Consider the following 21,202-nt stretch of genomic DNA (forward strand, 5'->3'; position numbering starts at 1 on the left):
GGCAGCAGCAGCCCTGGCACAAGATCAGGATTATGAACCGGTTCCAGCATCGGTCACTGCTCTGCGCTCAGGGAGAAGGGAAGATGCTGGAGAGCGTGGCAGAAGCCACGTTAAAATTCTCACTGAGCATTCACTGCAGCTCTCCCTTGGTGACGTTCAGCCTGCATCACCCCACGGCAAGCCTGGCCAGATCCTCATCTGAGCAAAAAGCTTTGGGCAGGCATCACCTGCCCCTCACACGCACGCACACAAACCCCAGCTCTCCCGCTCGCAATGCAGGGGAACAAAGCAGAACCGTGCTGCACGGGTGCACAAAGCGGGAGGGACCCTCCGAGGCAGTGGGATGGCTGGCAGCGGGCTCTGCACAGCAGCACGGCATGGCGAGCCACAGCGCACTGCCAGCTCATGGAGCTCCGCAGGGCTGAATGCTGCAGCACCAGAGATGCAGCAGCTGCTGCCCCCACGGGGGTCACCCACACAGCCACGAGCACACAGGCTGGAGCAGCCCCTGCTAGCGGCACCCGCACCGTCCCTGTGCGCGCACAACGTTGTGCGCATCGGGACTAATTAACTTGTTGATTCTCTAATATTTGGAGATGGTGCTCCGTTCAGGCACTTTGGGGACGCTGTGAGGAACTCTGGCAGTGTGTATCTGATAGCGGCACGTATCTGAGAGCAGCACACGCCGGGAGCAGCCAGCACACAGCCCCCCCAGGCACCGAGCACCACGGTATGCCCCGGCGCACACCCACCTGCAGCCGCCCCCTCCGGAGGGTAAAAGCTGGACCCGGTGATAGGGCAATCCCAGCCTGACCTGCCTGTTACTTTGGGCAAAGTGCAAATATTTCATAAACCGTGCGGCTGAGCAACATCACCAAGCTGGTGTTAAACTACAGGAGTGGCAAGCCGTGCAACGCAGCAATCCCAAACGTCATCCGTGCAGTAGGACAAGAGCACGCAGCAGGTCTCTATCTCCCCTGCAGAGCACCGGGCACTCACACCGGGGTCAGGGGCTCAGCACAGGGTGGGAGGATTTGCAGATCATGAGAACTGTAGCACAGATCCCTAAACTCAACGGCAGCGACCCAACGGGGCTCTGCAGACAGCAGCCAGGGAAACCAATGGGGTTTGTGCTAGTAAGAAACACCTACAACACCTCGAGCCTCCTCCGGGCTATGCACCCCACCCAGCACTCACTGAAAGGAAGCTTCTGGCAAGGCTGCCAGCCCTGAGAAAGTTAAGGCAGTTCTCCCTCCGTGTGAGGCTGGCAGAGCACACGCTGCTCCACGTCCCGATTTTGGGCTCGCAGCATAAATTTGATACTAAGCCCTTAGCACGCCTAGCCAGAAATCAAAACCCACAACCAAGATCACACCCAAGCATCGCATTCACTTTGAGAGCAAAATATAGCAATAAACAGAGGAAAACACCTCGGCAACAGCGAAACAAGCAACCGAAGGCACACACGGGGCTGGACATGGCGAGGACTCACCGGTGCTGTTCGACGGTCTCGTTGTCTGGCAGCTCTGCCCCACACACACTGCACTGCTCGCCCACGGCTCTGCTCTCCGTTTTCATGCCGGCTGCCAACTCCCCGAGCTTACTGAACAGCTCCCTCTGAATAAAGCCCTGGGGCAGGAGCCCTCCGTAAGCGCTGAAGTCCATGGACACGGCCAGGGCTGGCTGCATGTGAAGGGTGGATGTCATGGAGGGCGGCATGCTGAGCACGGAGTCACTTTTGTGGTTGGGGAGCACAGAGTAGACACCCAAAGGCTTCTCACTCGCAGCCGCAGACTGCTCCGGCCCCACCAGCATCCCCTGTGTGGCCTCGGGAGGCTGCTCCGTGCTCTCATCGCGGACATAGTGCAGTTCGCGGGCACTTGTGATAACGCTACTGCGGGTCGGGGTGCCAGGGTCTTCCTTGCTCTTGTCATCGGATTTCTCCCCGCTGGAAGCGCCCGACTCTGCCGGCTGTGGGCTCTCATGGCTGGAGGCATCTTCCACCTGCATCACTTCGGTTTTGACTTCGCTGGGGCCGGGGTGGCGGCCGGCAGCGTGCGGCTCCTCGGGGACGTTGTGCTGCAGAGCACCCTGCAGCAGTGACTGCCCGATGCTCATCAGGCTGTCCACCGCCGCCTTGGTGGGGCTCATGGCGGAGAGGCCAAAGGACGTGGAAACTGAGGGGCTCTGCTCCACCACAGCGCCCGGCCCGCTCTGCCCAGCCGTGCTGGCGTAGCCGCTCTCCTCGCTGGAATGCTTGGAGATGAAGAGCCCCTTGATGTACCTCGATTTCCTGTCCTCCTCTTCATCGGCACCTCCATCCGTCATGGTGACTTCGGCATCGTTGTCATCAGATGCCTGGATGGTCTCCAAGATCTTCAAGCACTGCTCTTCTAGATACTCTATTTCTAGGATCTCAGCTGCGTAGAGCAGGTCATCCAAGTCTTCAACCTTTGCCTGGAGGGTGGCTGTGTAAGCATACTCCAGAATCTGCTGGAAAGTCTTTGGTGAAAGGAAGTCCAGGGTGTAATGCTGACTGTTGCGGTGGAAGAGGATCTCAAACATTTTACTAGTGCAAGCTAACACTGTCCTGTGAGCGTGGAACTCCTGGCTGTCCACCATGATGACCACGTCGCACAGCGTCCCCGCCAGGCGCATCTGGTTGGCTTTGTGCAGCAGCCCCGTGGGGTGGCAGGGGTTCTGGAGCTGTATCATGCCCATCTTAGTCAAATCCATAGCACTCCCGAGGTTCACTCATTAGGGTGCCTTGCCGTCGCTCAAATCTGGGACTAGCTTTGTGTGCCGACTATCTGCGAAAACAAAAGACAGAGGGGGGGAAGAGGAGGAAAAAAAAAAAAAGAGGAGGGACGGGGGAGGAGAGAAGGAGAGGGTGGTTAGCCGGAGCTCGGCGGCGAGTCACGATGCTCTGAAAAGTTTGTGCGCTCGGCTCGGGGCCGGCATCCGCAGCGCTCCGGGGCGCTGAGAACCGCGGTCCCGCTGGCGGCTTCTCGGGGAGGAGAGCGGCAGCGGAGGGAGCGCATCGCCGCGCATCGCCCGGTGCGCGGAGCCGGCGAGCACGCCCAGCTGGGCACGGCACGGCACGGCACGGCACGGCACGGCACGGCACGGCACGGCGCGGCACGGCGCGGCACGGCGCGGCACGGCACGGCAGGCAGCGGCGGCCGCCCCGTCCCGCCCGCCCGGCTCGGACCCGGCGCAGCGCTCATCAGGTGCAGAGCGAGAGCCGCCGCGCCCGGCACAGCCCCGTGCCCAGAGGCACCGGAGCGGCCGCAGAGCCGCAGCCGCGCATCGCGGCAGGGTTGAGGAGGGGGGAAAGGAGAAGGAGGAGGAGGAGAAGGAAGAAGAAGAGGACGGCAGCCCCGCGCCCGCCCGCCCGCTACCCGCACTCACGGCGGCCGGCGGCTGCTCCGGCAGTTCGCACTGCCCGCTCTCATCGCCGCCGCCGCCGCTCGCCGCGCCGCGCAGCAAATCACCGCGGCGCCGGCCCACGGGCCGCCCCGCGCCCACGTCAGGCCGCCCCCACCCCCGACGCCGCCGCCCGCACCATCTTGACTGCTGGCGCCGCCGCCCCCCCGGCCCCGCCCCGGCCCGCCCCGACGGGGGCCCCGCGCATCCTGCGCGGCCCCGCGTGCGCCGCTCCGCGGGCAGCGCCGCCGCCTGCACTCCGCCCGCACACCGCCCGCTCCCTCGGGGCCGCGGCCCACGCTCCCTCCCGGCCCCGCGGGGGCACCTTGCGGCGCGGTTCGGGCCCGCCCCAGCGCCCGGCGGCGGCTCCGGGGCTCGGGCGCGGGGCTGGGGCGGGCGAGCGTCGGCTGCTGGACAGCGCTTGGCTCCGCCGGCCGCTGCCAACAACAAACATGGAGGAGCCGGCGGCCGCGGGGAGCCAATGAACCGGAGCCGGCGGCGGCGAGCGGCGCCCAACCGCGGGGGCTGCCCCGTACCGCTGCCCCCCGGCCGCCCCGCCGAGCCGCCGCGCTCCCGGCGCCGCGATACGGGCGGGGGCTGCCCGCCCCCCGACGGCCCCGAGGAGCCGCTCCCCCGGGCGGGCACGCACCCACCCACCCGCCGGGACCCCCCCCCCCGCCCCCGAGCTCGGAACAAAAGCGCTCCCGGGGAACCGAGACCGCGGCCCGGCTCTAAGAGCCCGCGGCGGTCGACTGGAAGCGGTAGGGACGGTCACCAAAAGCCAAGATAGGGGCCCGACGCCAGCTTTCGGCTGGAAAGCGGAACGTCACGCTGCACGCACATCGCTTTGGTAAAGCTGCGGTTGTCCGAACCCCTTCCCCGAGCGGCACTGAGTTCGGATAGGAAGAACGAAAAGCCAACGAGCCCGCGCCGAGCACAGAAATAGGGACCCACAGCGCTGGGGGACGTTGGCACGGTGCACAGCGGCAGTGCCCACATCGGGGACCTGCAGGGACAGGGGAGCACGGATCGCTGCTGCCAGCACTGCCTGCAGCCCAGCCCTGTCAGCTAAAATAACAAATAAGGACGGCATTAGTACAAAAATCCCCCTGGGGTAAAGCAGTGCAAATGTAATCTAAGGAGAACGTTATAGGGAAGCGTGTTCATAATTATAATGGGATTTAATGTACTTTGGGACCAGATGATAGCAGTCATTTAACAAGAATGGCCTAATAACCGGGGGCCCACGATGAAAGCAGTGGTGCTGGGGTTATTAGATATGTATTACGATGCAGCATTCGCAGCGCAGTGCTTAAGGATAAGGGTAAGGCATCAGCCACCCCAATTTTTCAGGGGTTGTAACTCTGCCCTTTCAATTGGCAGAAAGCTGAAGTTCAGAACGCAGGCAGCCAATATGAGAGCAGTATGTTTTTTCTTACTTAATTGCTTACCACTGCCTGCCTTCCCCCCCCAACCCTCCCACCGAAACCAAACGAAAGGGGGAAAATAGCAAAGATGGTGTGGTTTCAGGTGTTTGTTTACCCTCCTCTAACTTTTAAAAGGCTCGATTTCAGGGCTGAAATTTTAAAGACAGTTAGGGGTATGTTTTTAGTGTAGCTCGCATGAAATTAAGCTGCATGAGTCCCATTAGCAATAATGGAAATCCCACGGCTAAATTCCCATGCAGCATCCTGAAAATTAACCCCCCAGTCCTTGCAGTGAGCTGGAGCATTGCACTTTTTGTTGCTTTTTTCTTTTTCTTTTTTAATATACATAGTAAAAGCTACTGGGTTGTTTAAGAGATTTGCTTCCTGCAGCTCCTGTTTTCTCCCAAAAAGGCACTGGACTGTCAGTCCTTGGAGCAGAAATCCCACTCTTCTCCAGGCTGCAGGTGCCCTGTAGGTACTGGTACACCTCATACTGTGCTGCAGTGGTTCCCAGGCTGGAGGGAGAACCAAAGCCCTTCTGGACCACGGGCTGAAGTAGCAGGAAGGCAGATGCACTCCCAGCAGCTGGGCATGTGCTTTAATTTCACCACCTGCATTGCAACAGCATGCCTGTAGGCTCTGCACTACCACCCCCAAAGGCGAGGAGCCTCTCTCCAAAATGCTGATATTTGCTGAACTGGGGTTAAAACCAAGAGTGGAGCAGCAGTTGGGCCCCATGGGGACTGAGCTCACCTGCCCCTTGCACCTTCATGCCCCATGCCTGGGAAAAGCTCTCTCTAAATGCAGTATCCTGGTGCTTTGGAGACCTCCACGGAAAGCTCAGGGTTTGAATTTGGAGTCTGTTCTGCTCAGAGCTGAGAGATGAAGCAGCACACAGGAGCTGCTCAGACAGCTCATCAGAACATCTTTCCACAGTTTGTCTTTGTCAACCAAAACCCAAAAGCAACCCCCTTCTCCTGGGGATTTCTGCTTCGCAGCGCCCTGAACAAAAGCAAACGCTGAAAACCCCTCGTCCTCCCCAGACCACAGCACAGGGCTCTCCCCCTGCCCCGTTGCTCTGTCAGCACACTGGGTGCTGCTGACTTGCATGGCTCACCGGGACTGTTTCAGGGACAGGATGAGTCAGGCAGCTCCACTCATCCTTTTTGTGCAGAGCATCCAGTGACGGCTTCAGCCCATGTGCCACATGGCCAGGGCATCCTCGTGCCTTGCTGCTCCATCACCTCCTCACATACTGCACAGATGCTCTGCAATGCTTCCCACCGCCCTTCTGCACACACCTGTATGTACACACACACAGATCAATGGCTAGCTACACCATGCAAGCAAATTAAGTTTTTAGGGGCATTTATGCCGCTTCCTTCCCCACTCTGACTGCTCCATTCATCTGTGTGCACAGAGCAGGGAGAGTCCTTGCTAGCAAGGAGGCGGACTGATCATAAGATGCATAAAGCAGGGAAAAAACCCCAAAATCTCTCACCCATGACCTTAAGCGTCGCCTCATTCTCTCCAACCAATGGCCTCCACACACTACACGGAGGAAACACAAGGAAAAAACCCACACCTGCATCCCCCTCCCACCCCCAAAACACCAAACCTCAACTCCGAAAGCCCCAGCGTTGGCCTGTGGGGCTGTTCCCAGCACCCCAGCATGAGAGTTAATCGGCCGTCACTCCCCCCCAGGATGTTCCATTTCGCTCCCATCTCTCCCCATCAGTTTCCAATTTATTTACTTTTCTCAACTTAATCCCCACCTTGTAGTGTAACATGTTTATTAGAAAGGAACCAGCACGCTAAATGAAGCCAAGCTGGGTTCTTGTGTTAAATAGCAGTCACGCCCAAGTGGCTCTCCATGTGCCATTACTCCAAGTGATTGAGGCAATTTCTTCCTCTGCCACGAGTTTAAGTTGTAAATCTCTCAACCAGATACAGAGGCAATGATGTGCTGCCTATTGCGATTATTATTAACCTCTGGCATTCAACTCGTGAGACTCCCACCATTTCTCTGGAAGGTCTTCACGTGAACGGACCACACAGAGTACCTCTGTGCTCCCCAGGAGCTGCATCAGAACAACTCCAACCACCTCCTGTCAGAAGCCTCCAAAACGCCAATAAAAAGGGGAAAAGCATCCTTGTCTGGGATGTTCAGCTCAGAAAAGCAGAGGCTGCAGGGCTCCCCTCCAGCTGGCTCCACTCTGTCACCCCAAACCCTCACTCAGACAGCTGCTCCATCCCCTCCAGCACTGAGGAAGTGCCCTTTGCAGCCACAGAGCAATGAAGCACGGACTCCTTATCTCCAACTTCACATCCCAGTGACAGATGCAGTGCAACATCTCCTACTTCTCCCGCTCACCAGGCACTAAAACCTGTGGTGGGAACGCAAGCTGAACCTCTGCAGCTCTGCTCACCTCAGCATCCCCCTGCCCTACTTCTTTCTCCCATTACTTGGAGCACAGCTGCTGCATGGCTGGGTTACACACAGGGTGAGGATGCGCTGACTTTCCTCATCCAGAACCTGTTGCTTTCCCTATGAGTGGTTTTGCTTCCATTGGCTGTTGGAGGGTTTCCCCATCTCACTGAGCTACAAAACACCGGGACAAAGATCCCAAGTGTTGCTCAGCATTTAGGTGGGGGGGGGATGAACTGCAAAGTAGGAGCTGTTTGACCTTAAATCAAAAACACACAGCTTTCCTTTAAGTTGAAAACTGTTTTTGGGTCTTACTCCGTACTTTGAGGGTCTCATAGCATCCACACTCCTGTGCACACACGAGAGCAGCGCATGCAGGAGCAGTGCAGCACGTTAGCACTGCTCTGAGATGGGGTACAGCGCTGCTTCTGCATGCGAGACGAGCTGACAGCTCATGAAAAGATGATTAAATGTGTTAGACTTTAAGAAAAATACATAGACAGAGCTGTTTGTGAGGAGGAGGGAAGCAAACTGCCGCGGGCCCCTGGAAGGCTGCTCAGCGTGCAGCCACGGCGCGTTAAGCTTCCTGTGAAACCCATTGATGAGCACAAGGATCCATCTGAGCCGTTCAGATATCGGACCCAGGCGCACTGTGGCTGCACGGGGGAGCGGTGAACAGTCCTTTTATTGTGCTGCGAGCGGTGGCACAAAGGGAACCTGAGAGTCACTGAGAGGATGCAGCTGGTTTGGGGGCTCTGGCGTGAGGCAGGGGATGCAGCCCTGCCTGCTGCTGTTGCACAGGGGATGCTTCTGCACTTTGCTGAAAGTTATCTGCCTTACAATCTATGTCAGAGCAGTGCTGCAACCCAGCACACCTGGCAGATTTGCTCCAGGTAATGGGAATTGAAGGTCTGACCTTATATTCCCTGTGCTCCTGCCTTCTCCTTACACTTGCTGGCCCTGAGCTCTGAGAGGGCCATCATCATGCAGACAGGTCGGCACGTGCAAAAGTCATGGCAACAGGTACAGATAACTGCATCACCCACCTCACCACCACAGCAGCGCCGTGCAGCTCCACACACCTGAGCAGGGCTGTTGCACACACACACAGTGGTGCACAACCAGCAGTCAGAATGACCAACCCCCCATTTCTTCTTTCTAGAAGGGCTCCCTTAGGGAGCACTGCAGCCCAACAACAAGCACGGCACAGTAAAACCCACATTTCTGCCCAGCATTGCTGCTCGAAGCACCTCTCCCAGTCAGAGCAATGTCACCCAGTGCCAGGCTCTTGTTGCTGCCATTGGGCCCCCTATGGCCACACTGGGAGTGGGGAGATGCCATTACAGCCCGGCACGTGGATGGTTCTCCTCTGGAACCGTGCATGATGGGCTTTAAGATCCGAAATACCAAGGAAAGAAGAGAAACTGCCATTTGCCCCTTGTAGGCTTTTCCACGTACACAATCATTTCCTCAGCTTGCACACTTCCATTCCTCAGTGCCCCCCCCCCGGCCCTCCCCCGCTTCGTCCAGGTTATTTATACTGCGAAGCCTGTAAGACAATAGGGCTAATTAGTGGCTTATGGCCCTAAGCCTTCAAATACTGCGAGGATCATTGTGAGCTGTGACTCAGGACGGTGGCAGTCCAGCCCAGCCTTCCCGCATTCCTCCGCTAAATCCCCCGACACAAAAGGGAATTTATCCACAGTGACTCAGCGAAGGAGCACCAACTTTACAGCGCTGCAGAGCAGGCAGCCGGGCTTTGAACTGGTGTTTATGTATTCCCCCCCCCCCCATCAACGCGCAGCCTAGTTAGTAATTAAATAAAATGTCTCCCTCTAGCAGGCTATGACCTAATCATTCGTACAGGACCTATTTTTAGCGTTACCCTTTGTGTGGATTCGAGATAGCTCAGTCCAGAAGCAGCAACTTTTTTGAAGTCTTAATAAGCAAGGTGGGGGGGGAGCTGGCTTTGTTCAATTCACTGCGTAATTGTTTTTCCTCTTTTCCCCTTCTCTTAACCTAAAATGTTTGACATCCTGCATGGGACCGGGAGGAAGATGTGCCAGGGCTTTAAATGTCAGCCCTAACCGTGCGCTGCTGAGGAGGCTGCACGGCCGCTCGGTAAAGTTCACCCTGGAAAAAAAACACCCACTTAAAATACAGCAGAATCGACAGTGGAGCCTCACCACAGCGCTGCTGGGTTGGTTCACTCCGGCCCTGGAAATATTTGATGGTCTAATAAGGTTTGTTCCACCTTCCGTCCTGCTTCTCCTCCATCTCCCTACCCTCCGCGTGACTTTCGGTTCTCTTTTGGATTAATTCAAGCCAGGCATCACCCGCGCTGCTTTGTGCCCCCAGGAACACAGCACAGGATCCTGCCTTGGGACAGCAACCCTAAGGGGAGGTTGGTTCTGTAAGGATCATGGCCAGGCTCAGGTTGGTTAGGGATCTGTCACACGCTGTTCTGAGCACTAGATTAACATACCGTTAACATGACTTAAAGCCCTCGCCGCCTTAAAATAGTGCAATTTTCAAGGGCCTCTGACTCGGGAGGTTAGATCCCACTTTTGGAACTGACCTGGGAACACCAATAGCATTTGGCCATCCTATGGGAAGCAGTGAGTGGTGCTGAGATATTGAGGTGATTTGCTGAGTTCCGTGCTATGGGAGCAAGCCAAAAATTGGGTCCTGGTCACCAAGCAGACACCTTTACCCTGAATTTCATCCTTCCTCTATCAAGGGCAAAGCTCCATATCCCATTTCCAGCTGCATGACTCATCTGCTCCCCTTTCCAAAGCGATGTCTGCCTGTGTGTGCGTGCCAGCACGCGTGCAGGGCGCACTGCCATTTCTGACAGTGCAAACAAAAGCCCACGCTCACGGAAGCCTTTCTCCCCCCTTTTCTTAACGTATCCGAATGCTAAAGATTCCCACTCAATGCCTACACAGCTGGGGAAACTTCTGTCAGAAGGGCTCCTCCTTGTTTTCTTCCTCACATCGGGAGCGGTTGAATCACACAGAAGCGTTTTAGAAATGGGATCTAAGGTGTCCTGGCTGTGTGATGAAGGTATCTCCGCCTCCAACAGAATTATTGTTCATCACTTTAATCATTCCTAAGACCACTCTAAAATTCATACAGCTCCACATCTTACAAATGGGGCAGGACAAAGCCCGAAGCCAAACGTTACAGTCTTCGGTTCAAGGTTAGATATTAACTGATTTTATTTTCTTAATAATTGCCAGGAGACGCAATAAACCCTCAGTATCTTATCTACCCCGAAATTCCTAAGTGACCAAAGCCTCAGATAACGTCGTGCATCAACACAGTTTGCAAACAACCCTTTTTGAGAGATATTTATGAACCCCTTGTGAAGGTTGGGAGAAGAGATGCATTCCCCATCTCCCTCTGCAGCACTTGGAGGTGCTGCAGCACCCTCAGCCATCACTGTATGCATGCAGGAGGAAGGTTGGCGTGGTCTCTGCCCTCCCAAAAAGCATTCCCTGCTGGGAGGGCCCCCTCAGCCTCTGAAGAATGGAAGCAAACAGTGTTGCAAAGCTGCTCTTGGATAAGAGCTATCTGCTGGGGGCCAGAGGTTCCAAAGCATTGCTGCAAGCAGCTAAGGATGCGGATGGGTCGGGATAATAATGCAGCCCATGGCCATCACAGTGACTGCAAGCACCCCTGATTCCTCTAAAGCATCTTTTCAATCCCAGCTCGCTGTTCCTCACTAATGAGCCTCTCCACCTCCGTTCCTGGCGCATCAGATGCTTCATTCATAATACAGAAAATACCGATTCCACCACAACGGGATCAGAATTTCATTCCTTTCTCATCTTACATAAGTTCCAGTAAGAAGTTCCATTTGCACCCAGTGCCAGCTGGCAAATGGGAACGCGGCCCTGGCTGGGGCTCCAACCCAGAGACCCTTAAAGGGACCCATTATTAAAACATCCCCTTCAAGGTAACCAGAGGGGGAAAAAAAATAGTAATCACAGCTCTGATGGGGAAAAAAAAAAAAAGTAATTACCTCTAAGAAATGTGAAATGGAATAAAGAGAAATTTGAAAAGCCTGAAAGCGGATAGTTTAGTATGAATAATGCAGAACGCTAACATCTCATTTTATAGCTGTTTCAGAAGGCATCACCACCACCTCGCTAACCCTCCACCAGGGCTGCAGGATTGGCCAAGCATGGTTAACCTGTGCCAGTGCAGCAGGGGTTGGCCAGAGCCCAACCAGTGGGGACGGCGCTGTGGGATTTGCTGCCTCTCAAAGGGGGCACTGAGGTTGGCAGAAAGGGAATTTTAAAATGACCATCTGGGGGAAAGGCTCCGAGCGTGCAGAGCTTAACCCTGGTTGTGGATCAGATGTCAGGGGGCAAAGGAACGGCTCAAAGTTTTGGAAACAGGGTACAGAAAAGCAATTCTAACCCCCATCAGCTACAGAGCAGAGTTCTGACCCTCCACCATGCGTCAGAGACAGGTACTGCTCCAGCCCAGCACCTGGAAGGGATGGCTCTGCCAAATCCCACGGTGCCTTGTGCAGATGGAGGGAAGGCCAAGGTTGGTACACTTGGCTCTACTGTGTGCCCCAGGCTGCAATAAAGGGTGTAAAACTGATGGGCTCCCTAAAAAAACTGGCTTTCTTTCGGACATGAAGAGGTGCTACATTGGCCAGGAGGTAAACTCCTCCACCAGCACTGCTCAAGAGATCAGAGGTGACCACATCTGCCTCTGCCCATGGGATGGTGTCAGGTGGGTTACAGAGGCTCATGGGGATCATAGCGGAACCAAAAAGTCTGATTCCATCTGTGTTGTCATCATCACACTTTTTAATTTGCATTTCATCATAAGCATCTATTATATGTTCTTGCCTACTTGTTTGCCCCACAGGATCCGAGATGAGTCAACTCAAGGCTGTCAGCTTCATTGCCATCCCCACCTCCTAATACTGCTGGAAACAGGACCCAAGTGGGGCTGTATGCTGTGTAACACCTGTCTTGTTCTCCTCCCAAGCCCACTGAACAACCCCAAGACTGAGTTTCTACTCTTTCTAGAGTCAGAACACCTCACTTCACATCCCACCATTGATTGCTCTTTCCACTGGCATAACTTCACCCCTTACGGGTTATCTTGCAGCGTGAAAATCCATGTTGCATAAACATGCCAGCATCCAAAGAGCTTTGATGCAGTGTCCTGAACTGTTTTTGCAGGGCTGAAGCTCAGATTATAACAAGGGACAAATCTCAACCATCAGTTGCAACCTCCAAGAGCTGAAGATACCACCTGAAGAGTGGTGCAAACAACAACCCAAGATACGCAAGACTGGACATCAAGCTGCAATAACTCTGTTCTTCTGGCAGGTGCTTGGCCATGGATAAGCCAAGAGATCACCCACACAGCTCATCTCCAGGATGCTGAAGCATGATGAGGAGGGGATGAACAACAAGGGAACAGAAGATAGACTGCAAAAATCAAAACACTTCCAAGACAGCCTTCTGCTTTTGCCTAGAACTGACAATTTACTCTTTTTCTTATCAAAATGAGGCAAAGCTGCCACGGTTCTCCAGGAGGAGAAACAGAAGGCTGAGGCAGACCTTTGCCAAGAAGCACTGAACTCCTGGATGCATCCAAGCAGCACCCAGCCTGCCATGCCAGGGACTGTGCGGGTCCTCCTCCATCGTTCCTCCCAAAACTGTTTGTGCTCAGGAGGAGGAGAGAAGTGGGGAAAGGAAAAGGAATGAGTGAGAGCTCTGCCTACTGCAAATATTGACAGAACCATTATGGGCATGTATAAAACTCCCATTTGCGTTATGTGAGCATTATATTCTTTGAATACTTCTGTCTTGAGGAATTCTTTATTTTGCTATAGAAGAAAAATGTTTTCATATTCTCTCCTGCCGTTCAGACCTGCAACCCAGTGAGCCCTTTTGCCCTTGAGAGCCATAACATTATTTGTTAACATTTTTATGATGCCAAATGGTCTGTGCTAGAATGGGTGCCATTCTTTAGCTGGGAAACCATATGGCATGCCGAGTAATAAATAAGGTATTGTGATAGTTAATGAACCTAATTGCTAGCAAAGGCTTTAATACAGAGAATGTGCTGCTGAGAATTTAGCACCACATTAGAGATGCAGCAGAGCTCCTCTGACTTCTGAGGCTTAATTTAAGTTCTATATTGCAAACTCCAGAAAATAATTCCAAACCCTCCTGCTGGAAAAGCAACCTGCTGGTAGACTGTGATTATACTGAATTACTAAAATCGCAATCAATTTTATACACTCAGTTAACCCTTGCTGGGGAACTCTCCTCTCGATTTGATAGGAAGCCACTTCAAGACGTATTGGAGCCCAATGACTGCAAGCATTATGGTCATCATCAGGACAGTTTCCCTCCCTGGCATCTCCCTCTTCTGGGAAGGAGCCTTTTAAAGCCTCTCTGTGCACCAGTTGAGCTGACTGCCAGCAAAGCAGGGAGTCAAAGCCATGATTATGGACAGTCACTGCTACTTTACGCCGTGACCAACTTATTAACTGCTGCCATCAAATCACAGCAGACAGAAGTGGCACAGAGCACAAGCACTGCATCTGCCTCACAGCTCCTCCGTGAAGCACTCCCCAGCTTTGCAAGAGTAGCACAAGGAAACTTGCAAGGGGAGTTTTGCTTTATTTTTTGGCTTTCTTCAGCCCTGGAGAACTCTGAGCAACAGGATCTTAGAGAGACAAAATGCCTCGGGTTGGAAGGGACCTCAAAAATCATCCAATTCCAACCCCCGTGCTGAGGGCAGGGCTGCCAACTGCTCAATCAAGCACTAGATCAGGTTGCCCGGAGCCACATCCAGCCTGGCCTTGAACACCTCCCTGGGATTGCAGTGGATCACATTTTAACATGAAATCTTTTCACCCAGAAAACCTTTAGATGGGCACCGTGCCCGCAGAGGAGGACTGGCAATTGCCAAAATGCTGTCCATGCACACCCGCTATTGCACAGTCACTGACCCTGCCACCTTGCACAAGGGCTTTGTGAAGTAGCGAGCTGAAGACCAGGACACCAAGTATTGTTGAGGCTGACACAAAGTACATGAAAGCCCACATGAAGATACTGAGGGTTATGGAATGCTCATCTGGGAGGGCTGCAGTCCTCCAGGCAAGACCTGCTCTGTGCTGAAGGGATGCCATGAAGTCAGCCCCCCTCCTGCTTCAGCATTGCCAAGCCCTGGCAGAAAACAAGCAGAGCAGGTACACTGGTCCTGTGCTGATCCCAGGAATTGAAGTACTGCTTGTTCTTTCTCCCACCAAGCAACAGTGGGAAAATAGCAGCTCTCCCCTTGGGCTCCAAGCAACGCCAACACCTTGCATGAGCTCAGAGCTCCAACAGCTGCACCCAGAAATGCAAAGCCCTCGCTGCATTTGCGCTGTGGGCTCTGGGCAAGCAATGCAGATTGAGCAGGCTGCTGCTGGAGCAAGGCATCGCTGCAGAGGCAGAAGGTGGCTGGGGCCAGCGCCCGACCGTAGCATCCAATGAGGAGAGTGCCAAGATAAAGAGTCGCAGAGTGTGGATTTAATACTGTACATAAATACACTTTACAATCTCGGGAAGGCTCTGTGCTAAGAGGAAACCATTGGAATATTTTATAGTGATGCAGATCGAGTGAAAAGACTGTGAATAAATAAAAGGGAAGATAATTATTTGATGGAGTTCTCTTAGGATATGCCACAGCGGGGAATACTTACGGAGAATACATATTACTAGAGAGACACAGCTATTCAAGCATCAAACTAACCTATAAATTGTCGCAGGAGAAAATTGGAGGAGAGGAATGGATGGGGTTTTGGGCACCGCTCTCGTTATTAACGTCGGGTTTCTCTTTCTACCTTTCTCATCACGATTCCCTGTGCCCAAGGAGTCACAGTCTCTGGAAGAGGGAAGGCTGCGTCCAATAAATGTCTGTTAGGAATTATGGCCAAACTACTACAGTAACGAGATGGCATCATTTATGTCCCTGCCATCTGTGCCCGCTCCCTGCACGCTGCACACACTGGTGTGGGGCACAGCGCACACGGGCACACATCCCATGCACACCCAACACTGGTGTTGCAATACGGGGACTGCAGAAGGATGTGTGCCCAACCACCCCTTTCCTACCCAAGCCCAAAGCAGTGATGGGTTCCTGGCTGCCGCCCAGCTGGGTGTCCCCCAGGGCTGTGCAGGTCTGTCCCTGTGCTGCATTTCCCTTCTCCTAGCTGGTAACCAACTACAAAAATCACAGCCTTCTCTGTGCCATGGCATCCTTTGGGTACAGCTTCCTCCACTGCCAGCCTTCCCACCCGAGGGTGCACCACATACACTTGGCAGCACTGCTCAGAGTCCTGCTCTGCCCCATCGTGGGTTTGTCTGGAGCCAGACTGCTTCCTACAGGCAGCACTGGAAAGAGCCCGCAGTCCCTCCATGCAGCGGCACGCGCCGGGCTCCCTGCAGCCCCATTTATAGGCTCAGATCTCCGAGTTAATAATTAATGTAATCACCCAAGTGACTTTACTCACTGATATCCTTAATGGCCACTTGCAGCTTTAAATAAGCCGCAAAATCTGGATTGTAAAATGAAAAAAAATAGTAATTACAGGCAGTTGCAATGCGTATCATACATACACCCACCAGTTACAGAGCATCGATCCAGAGGGGGCTCCAGAACCACACCGGGGACACAGCACTGCCTTGTTATGGAGCCGGCCAGTCCCACCATAAATACGGCCGTGATAATCACAGGCAGGCTGGTAATTAATAAAACAGCCACTCTCCTTTTCACACGCTGAATCGGAGCCTTGTTGCAGCATGCGGAACCCCAAACTTTGCTCATATACGTGCATTTATTTTCCTCGGGAGCAGAAAGATTTAAAGCCCCTGTTCTTGTCAGGGGGAGACCTGACATTGCCTGCAGTACAAATGTGGCCGTGGAATTTCTAAGCAAGTTTAATGAATGTAACAGTAACACAGCAGGTGTTCATTAACCTTTCCCCTCCCAGACGAGTCACAAGCTGAAAATATAATCCCTGCAGCATTGCTACTATGGGAAAATCCTAACTGGATGCCCAAAATACGATATTACTTCTCCAAAGGCTAACTCAGGAATCCTATAAAAACAGCACACACAAAATGGAAACCTTGCAGATAGATCCCCATAGGTAACAACAGTCTGTTTTGCACCTTATTAACCACACATTGTCGCTCTGTTTTCCCTTTTTTTGAAGCATTTTGGCACTTCTCCTTTCCACCCACACCTTCCCATCTCTCTGGCCCTCATTTCTGGGTGGAGCAAAGCCACTCCTGAGGGTGTTTCAGGTGTGCTTGTGGCAAACCCCAAACACTCCCAGGCTCTTCAGGAGTTGGGGAAACCTATGGTTCTCCTATGGGAGAGGCGCAAGAAACGCCTCGTATTGCACATGGGTAGCCCAGTGCAATTAACAGAGAGCCTCGTTATTTAAAGACAAGGTTTGCCACTGCTTCCAGCCAGAGCAAAGTCAATGCAGAACGCAGGATATCTTTAAGGCTAGCTCAGACAATGAAAAAGGCAGTCTGATCATGATAGGACTCCCTCTCCTCTGCCAGAAGGGAACTGCTCCATCACCTGCACCCAGAATAGCACTCGGTATCCACTGCCGGCATTAATTTATTCCCTGTGAATCCCTGCAAATTAGTGGGACCCCAGAGATGCACACAGCCCACCTGTTCTCATTGTCTGCATCCCCGCTCCTGGCTTTGACATTTGGAGGCTTGGTAGCAGATCTCGACGCCGGCAAATGGGGCCATAAACCATCTGATAATGCGATACCTGCCAGCCCCAGCCCTCCCGCGTGGGGAAGCATGGCCCAGGCTGCAGGCAGGGAGCACCGAGTCCAGGAGAGCTGCTTTTAGTAGTGCTGCTTGGGGAGGGGGGGGGCTCAGAGGAATGGGTTACTTTGAGGTGGTTGTCTATGGGACAGCAGGAATTTCAAGCATAGCAAATGCCTGGAATTTTCACAGAAATAGGCAGTGTTTGAAGGGGGGCTGTAGAGAAGGATTTGGCCTGGAGATAAGGAAGAAGGTTTGGCACTGAGGGCGGTGAGGCAGTGGCACAGGTTGCCCAGAGAGGCGGTGGTGCCCCGTCCCTGCAGACAGCCAAGGTCAGGCTGGACGGGGCTCTGAGCACTGCTGGAGCTGTGGCTGTCCCTGTGCACTGCAGGGAGTGGCACCAGGCGGCCTCTGAGGGCCCCTTCCAACCCAAACCAGTCCACGGTTCTATGGTAGAAACCTCCTCTTAGTCTTCCTTCTGAAATAAAACCTGCAGCAGCCTACGGTGAGTCCACACCTTCAGTCCATAGGAAACTCAAACTCATTACATGTACTTCACTTGAGCCTCACACACATCCCAGGAGCTGACAGGGGTCAGATTCATTCCTAATCAAGCCAGAATAAAGAACTTTAAAAAAAAAAACAAATATCAACACTACAGGGAACTTTCCAGCTAAGGGAACCTTTTGAGTAAGAGCAGTTACAGCTCATCTCCGCCAACTGCAGCTGCTGTTGCCCTGTTGACTTCAGCACCAATTTGTGCCCACCAGGGATTGGGCTCTAAGAATATGCATTTTACCAAATGGATCCGCAAGCATCAGCCCCAACACAACACGTTTTGCTCCCACTCGTTCCCCTGTCATCCAGTCAGAGGGAAAATGCCACTGTAATGAGCGTTGCTTTGCTCTGCTGCCAGCAAGGTGGAAGCAGGATGTGAATTTGCTCCCAAGCCCTTCCCAGCTCACGTTCCTGACTGCTGCATCAAACCCAGCAGCTTTGTCTGCCGTGCAGATCTCTATCGACTGACTGTGTTGGGAGGGAGGCAGGGGTGAATCCTGACAAACAAAGCAAAAGGGCATGCCGAAACTTCCTGGAGAGGCTGTGCTGTGTGGCAGTACACCCAGGTGTGGTCATGCCACTGAGTCCACCTCATTGAGGAGCTGGATAAATATCTTCACAGTGCTCAGTGTGCGCGGGCAGAGTGAACAGTGCTGAGGCTCGAGGTGATGCTGTGACACGGGGTTGGCAATGCAGCCCCATTTCAAGAGCCATGCCTGTGGGGCAGTGCTTGCTTTCCCATGACAGTTGTGAAGGATAATGCCTTCGGAGCTCAGCTGTGCCTTATTTTCTGCTGCGCAGGTGCTGAGCAAGCTGTGCTTACACCACCCACTTAAGGGGGAAACCATGAAGCCAGGGCTTCCCCAACCAGAAACAAGCACTGATCCATATCTGCTGTGCCACACAGGAGCCAAGGAGAAAGCAGGACTGCACCAACCACAGCAGGTTCACAGGGTGCAGCCTCCATATGCCCAAATCTGGGCAGCCCAAAGCAATCCCAGCACTGAAATCCAACCCTGGAGCCATCCCACCAAGCCCAGGTCCCAGCAGCCTCCCAAACACCAGCTGCACTTGGGGCATTAATAAACCCAGCCAAACAACCTACCACCGCCCCAACCTCTGAGCTCTGCACTGCTGGGTGAAGCAAAGGCTGTGAGGTGTGATATGAATCACGCCGGGATTCCTCGGCAGAGCCCCATTAATGAAACCGCTCAGAGCCATTACAGTTCTTAGCAAGCACTGTAGAGATGAAAGCCTTATTTATGAGTAAGATATATCTGCAGAGGGAGCAATAAACCGCAGAGCGAAGTATGAAGGTTTGCAGCAAATGTAGTAAAGTTTTATACTCCTGGAAACTAGGAATAAAAGATAGAACCATTTAAAACAAAGTGGATGGAAAGGGTTTCCACAGGACTGTAAAACACTCCTACAGTAGCTAATTGCTGGCTCCTCGTTGCGGCACAGAAACCTCAACCAGGAGGAGAGCTGCTTAAATCTGTCAATGAGTAAAAAGGAAACAAGGGTGAGAGGTAACAAGTGCACAGGGCAGGGTGAGCCTCGGGGCTGGGACCACGCAGAGGGTGAGAGCCAAACCCGCTGCCAATAGAGCCACCAGCCTGTGTGTGTGTGTGTGCAGCTGCAGTGGTGCTTATGGGAGAAAGCTACAGAACTGCAGTACCCCTGTGTGTGTGTGTGTGTGTGTGTGAAAGCAGCGTGGCAGGGGCTGTTTGGAAGTTTACATTTCAGAAAATAAGCACATTTTGAATACAGTTGTCTCCTCTCCCCTTCCCCATACCATTCAAGTAACTCATTTTCAACAAATACATGCTCCCCTTCTCTACAATTATCAGAAACTGGAAACATTTGCTTCTGCAGCACTTGCCTTATGCATTTTCCTGCAAATATAACAGAGGAGGGCATCTAATTTCATCACACCTAAAAATTATGCAAAAAAAAGAGAAGAGTGCTTCTACTTTAAGGCTTCCAGAACAACCAGCATCCATGTTATCACCCAGGTATCAGCCCACACTAGAGGTGGGCATCCACTATCGCCATGCCCAGCAGGGATCCCTCTCTCTGACCCCCACTCAGGAAGACTCTGATGGCAGCACAGGGAACACAACTCCATAAAGGTGCCATTCACAATGAGAAGCAGCTCTGTGCCACACAACACTGCACCTACCTGCTTCCCAAGGGCAAAGATCCATCTGCACAGAGGAGGGAGCATCACAGGTGCGCTGCAGGAGGTTTGGCGTTGCAGGGTCTGGATCAGCCCCAGCAGCTGCTGAAGCTCAAGGGCAACCCTCAGCTATAGCCTGGGTCTAATCCTGCACTCTGCAGGCATAACATGAGCTAGCTCAGTTCCAAGCTGGTTCTGACATCACAGCAGCAAGATCCAGGCAGAGCCCAAAGCCCAGAGACGCTGCAGCACCCCCCTGCTTCCCAAACACCCTTTATCACCTCCACAGTGCTGCCACACCCAAGGCTGCAGGTGCTCCTTATGATGCTGATGAACCTAGGATGAGAGACAGCCCTGTCCTATCAGCCTTCTGTCCTTCCCCTCCCTATGCCATTTCTGTTGGAACTTTTTCTTTTCTTCTCAATTTTTCCTCCCTTTAGTGGCAGATACTGTGCATTATCCAGCAAAGTAACCAGAGAAACACATTCCACTCACCACAGCGTAAATATCGAAATGCTGTTTATATCAATCAGAGAAGCACTTAGGTAGAGATGACAATGGAGCCCACAGAGCCCTAATCACATACTTTGATTGAACTAAAAGTACCAGGGAAAATGGAAATCAGATGTCTAGCATTGAGATTTCAATAGAGACAGAAAGTGGGGAGGCAGGAACGCACAGGGAGGCTGCGCAGGCAGTTGCACAGGAGCTGTGCTGGTGAAGGGCACCAGGAATGAGCCAAAGGAGCAGGAACCTTCTTCTGCCAATAGCAATCTGCTTTTACAGATCTCAGCCCAATATCCTAAAAGATAATAAATCTAAACTCCGGGCAAGTTCACAAGCACGTAGACCTGGCTTTGTTCTCTGAGACCTGCAGCAAGCCTGGGGCTGGCAGGGCAACATCAGTGCTCATCCACATCCTCTGTGCTCTCCCTAGGGGCACAGGCTGCAGCACCACTGGGTTTTCATTTTCAGTATTAGCTTTGCTGCTGCCATCTTCCCTTTGGTGAGGGTGTTCCCCTTGCAGCCTGGCACACATACCTGGGGGATGAGGCAGGGTGGCTGCGCCTTGGCATAGTGTGCAGTATTTTCAGTCTTTCCTTAAGCACCCAGAATTGAACAGGAGGCAGAAATCCTCCCCCTTTGGGAACCATTCCTGAGCCCAGGGCTGGGCAGGGGCTGGCTCTGCCCTGCAGCTGCTCAGCCTGAATCCAGGCCCCAGGACAGCTGCTCTGGCACAGAAATGCCCTGAGCAGCCCAAGAGCAGCTTGGCAGACCCTAGCTCATAGTGGGGACAGGTACACATGAGCACCAAGCTAAGGTCTGTGCGCTACAAAAACACACACCTCTCTCTGTT

General features: G+C 53.4%; 2 protein-coding genes across 3 annotated transcripts in view; both read right to left on the reverse strand.

Annotated features, from left to right (window-relative positions):
- The window catches only part of ZBTB32 (zinc finger and BTB domain containing 32), a 72,512-nt gene extending 69,047 nt beyond the window's left edge, over positions 1-3,465 (reverse strand). The window contains exons 1-2 of one of the 2 annotated variants that reach the window (NM_001321488.2): positions 3,412-3,465; positions 1,493-2,806 (exon numbers count right to left, since the gene is read on the reverse strand). In NM_001321488.2, coding sequence (NP_001308417.1) covers positions 1,493-2,736 — 1,244 coding nt within the window. In that variant the 5' untranslated portion in view covers positions 2,737-2,806; positions 3,412-3,465. Of the gene's footprint in view, positions 1-1,492; positions 2,811-3,411 lie in introns of both variants that reach the window. The other variant, XM_025143185.3, reaches the window with a different exon arrangement.
- Positions 2,726-5,625, reverse strand: LOC124417383 (translation initiation factor IF-2-like). The gene is made up of 4 exons (XM_046903827.1): positions 5,607-5,625; positions 4,381-4,494; positions 3,172-4,178; positions 2,726-3,111 (listed from the first exon to the last, which is right to left on the reverse strand). Exons 1-4 carry the CDS (start codon positions 5,623-5,625, stop codon positions 2,917-2,919), a joined length of 1,335 nt encoding a protein of 444 aa, XP_046759783.1. The 3' UTR covers positions 2,726-2,916.
- Between the last annotated feature and the right edge of the window lie 15,577 nt (positions 5,626-21,202).

This window comes from Gallus gallus, chromosome 24 (assembly GCF_016699485.2).
Source record: "Gallus gallus isolate bGalGal1 chromosome 24, bGalGal1.mat.broiler.GRCg7b, whole genome shotgun sequence".
In the NCBI taxonomy this organism is placed as follows: domain Eukaryota; kingdom Metazoa; phylum Chordata; class Aves; order Galliformes; family Phasianidae; genus Gallus; species Gallus gallus.